General features: G+C 35.2%; 1 protein-coding gene across 1 annotated transcript in view; it reads right to left on the reverse strand.

Moving 5' to 3' along the window:
• The window catches only part of LOC137636084 (uncharacterized), a 3,990-nt gene extending 1,384 nt beyond the window's left edge, over positions 1–2,606 (reverse strand). Inside the window, exon 1 of the mRNA XM_068368507.1 lies at positions 1–2,606. This exon is cut by the window's left edge and continues 842 nt beyond it. Within this exon, the coding sequence (XP_068224608.1) occupies positions 1–2,525 (2,525 nt within the window). The 5' untranslated portion in view covers positions 2,526–2,606.
• Positions 2,607–2,978: the final 372 nt, after the last annotated feature.

Below are 2,978 nucleotides of genomic sequence, written 5' to 3' on the forward strand. Positions count from 1 at the left end.
TCCTTAATTAAAACAATGTCACCTGGTTTTAGAGGATGATGAGTTACAGGGCGATATCTACCCTTTCTATCAACCGCCTGGCTTAAAAGGGTCTGCAAAAACTCATGATGGTAAATATCTAAAAGTTTATTCCTAATTTTAGACAACTGTTCAAATTTATTAGTAGTTCTACAAGGAACAAATTCTTTATCCTCGGGTAAAGGTGATAAATCGGGAATGATATTGAGGGAAGAAAGCTCATACCCTCTTATTAACATCTCGGGAGTTATTGGTTCAGGAAGGTCTTCCGCTGCACTATCCCTAAGAGCCTCTTTAAAAGATATTGGCCGTCTGTTTACCAAGTGGACAACTTGACACACAGTAAACTCTAAATCAAAGAAAGAAAGAATATTGTTCTTGATGGACCCATATAGAAGCCTCTTTGTTAACTTGACACAAACCTCGACCATGGAGCCTAACTGACTACACCCTTTAAAATACTGTTGAAAAGTCAAAGGTTTAACACCTCTCTCCTCAAAATACAATTGAGTGTGGGGATCATTCAAAAATGAAGTTATAACATTAGCTCCTGCAACTATTTGTGACCCTAGGTCACTAATGCACAACTGTGGAATGCCAAATTCGAAGCAATGAATAGAAAATGCCCTAAGAAAATCAGGCACACTAAGTGTTCTGCAAATTTTCAAATTAACTGCACGAGACCAAGTGCAAGTAAAACATAATAGCCATACCTTAACATTTTCTTTCTCCAGCTTAACTGTAAAAGAACCAATATAATCAACAAAAATATTGCCAAAAGGTACAGCTGGTGGGTCTTCCCTGAATTCCCTGTAACAATTTTGATTTAAATTAACAGGTCTTGCGCTAAATCTTTTGCAGTGAACACATTGCCTCAGAATCTTTTTTACCAATGAAAAATTTCTAGGAATAAAATAGTGTCTTCTGAGTTCAGCAAGAACAGCATAGCACCCAGAATGAGCTAATTTATGATGAATATCAATTATAATTAACTTAGTTAAATGACTGTCCCTAGATAATAGAATAGGAAATTTTTTCTCATTCTTAAATTTGCTCTTCACCCTCAAAATGCCATTGTTATCAACAAACACATTCAACTGAGAAACTATACCTGGTATATCCTTTACTGCAGAAAAACCTTTGGAAAAATGTTCTAAAACATCAGCAAAATGACTTTGTTGATCATTCAAAATCAAATGGACAAGAGCTAAAGAGAAAAAATTCTTTTCTTGTACCTTAACTTCCCTTCTCACTTTAGCTTTCCATTTGTATATGCATATTATACACCGACGGTACAGCAAAACCAGTCTTCTGAAATCTGAAAAATCTGAAATATTAACCAAGCATTCTCTCTTAACTAAAGGAACATTAGAAATATTCAAGTAATTTCCTGAAAGATAACCCTCTTTAGGAATAGTGAACTGCATGTCAGGTGCCCGAATATTAGTCAGGTCCGGGCCTGAAAGAAAACAAGATTTCATCAACAATTTATATGACGTGCACCTGGTTACCATATCTGCAGGATTTTCCTTGCCATTAATAAACCCAAATTGAACAGGATATGTTTCACAAAGTTTTTGTATGCTATAGATTCTGTTCATTACAAAAGTAGAACATTGGTTCATTTTCTTAAGTTGAAGAGAAGAACTTATTAACCATTGCAGGGCACAAGAAGAATCTGAAAAAAGACAAATCTTTGTCACCTTTATAGGTTTTATGCAACTGGGACCAGCAAGATCCAAATAAAGATCAATAGATTGCTCAACTCCTAAATTAATGGCGTGGATCTCTAAAGATGGTATGGATTTACCTTTCAATTGGGTATTAACCAACCGATTTTTAGCATTAACAAAGGTAAGTTTGCCAGACTCAACATTCAGTAGATAAATGACACACCCATATATGTCACAACTGGCATCAGTAAAAACTATATTATACTCACCATCCCTTCGACCCACAAACCGAGTTACTTTGAGAGGGGGCAATGAATTACATTGCCTACAGATATTCCTCCAGTCTTTGAGCTGTTGACTGTTAAGAGTCTGATCCCAATTCAAACCCTTTTGACACTGCAAATTATGCATATAAAGCCTACATCGGTTAAATAAAGGCAAGTTGAAACCAAAAATGTCAAACTGGGAGGCAATGGACCTAAGAATTAATCTTTTAGTGTTAGCTCCTGGGTCAAGGTTAATTGGCCTAGTGAAAATATCATCCGAAAGTCTGTTCCATTCAAGCCCAAACAATTTATTGACTTCAGGAGTAAGAACTGACTGATCTATGTCAGACTGCAGATCAATATCATTGGTTATCAGCTGCTGAGTTTCAAATTTAAAGGGTCTGAATATATCATCTAACTGCTTATAGGCCCACCTTAGGTCATCAGAGCTGTTCATGGTAATAGCACCATTATCCATATATATTAAGGCATAAATAAGTTTCTTCAGTTCATCAATCCTTGAATCATTACTGGAAGTTAAAATTAACATAAAATACAATGAAGTCATCAAAAGAAATGGGCTACACCGAAGTCCAAATGAAAGCCTGACATTTTTATAAGCAACGGGAGTGTAATCACCTGCGCTAACATTCCGAAACCAAAATAACAATAGTCTAGACTGATCAATTTCACTTAAACCAACATATTGAAAGCTTTTTTCAAATCAAAAATTAAAATTTTTTCATCAAAACTAATATTAAGAAATGCAGATGAAAGCTTTTGATTTAGGTTAGGCCCAGCATACATACATTGATTATGTGACAATGACAGTTTCTTATAGGATTCCTGCAAATTAGAAAGAAACACTATGCGACATTTCGTAGATCCCTTTCTGACTTAAAAACTGGCATATGAGGTAAGAATGAATAGTTAGGGTATTCAGCCTTAAATACTTCCAAGTCAAAAATTGGTTCAATAATTCCCATATTTAATTGTTCCTTTATGCAGTTATCCACCAACT

Source organism: Palaemon carinicauda, unplaced genomic scaffold, assembly GCF_036898095.1.
Source record: "Palaemon carinicauda isolate YSFRI2023 unplaced genomic scaffold, ASM3689809v2 scaffold2273, whole genome shotgun sequence".
NCBI lineage: Eukaryota > Metazoa > Arthropoda > Malacostraca > Decapoda > Palaemonidae > Palaemon > Palaemon carinicauda.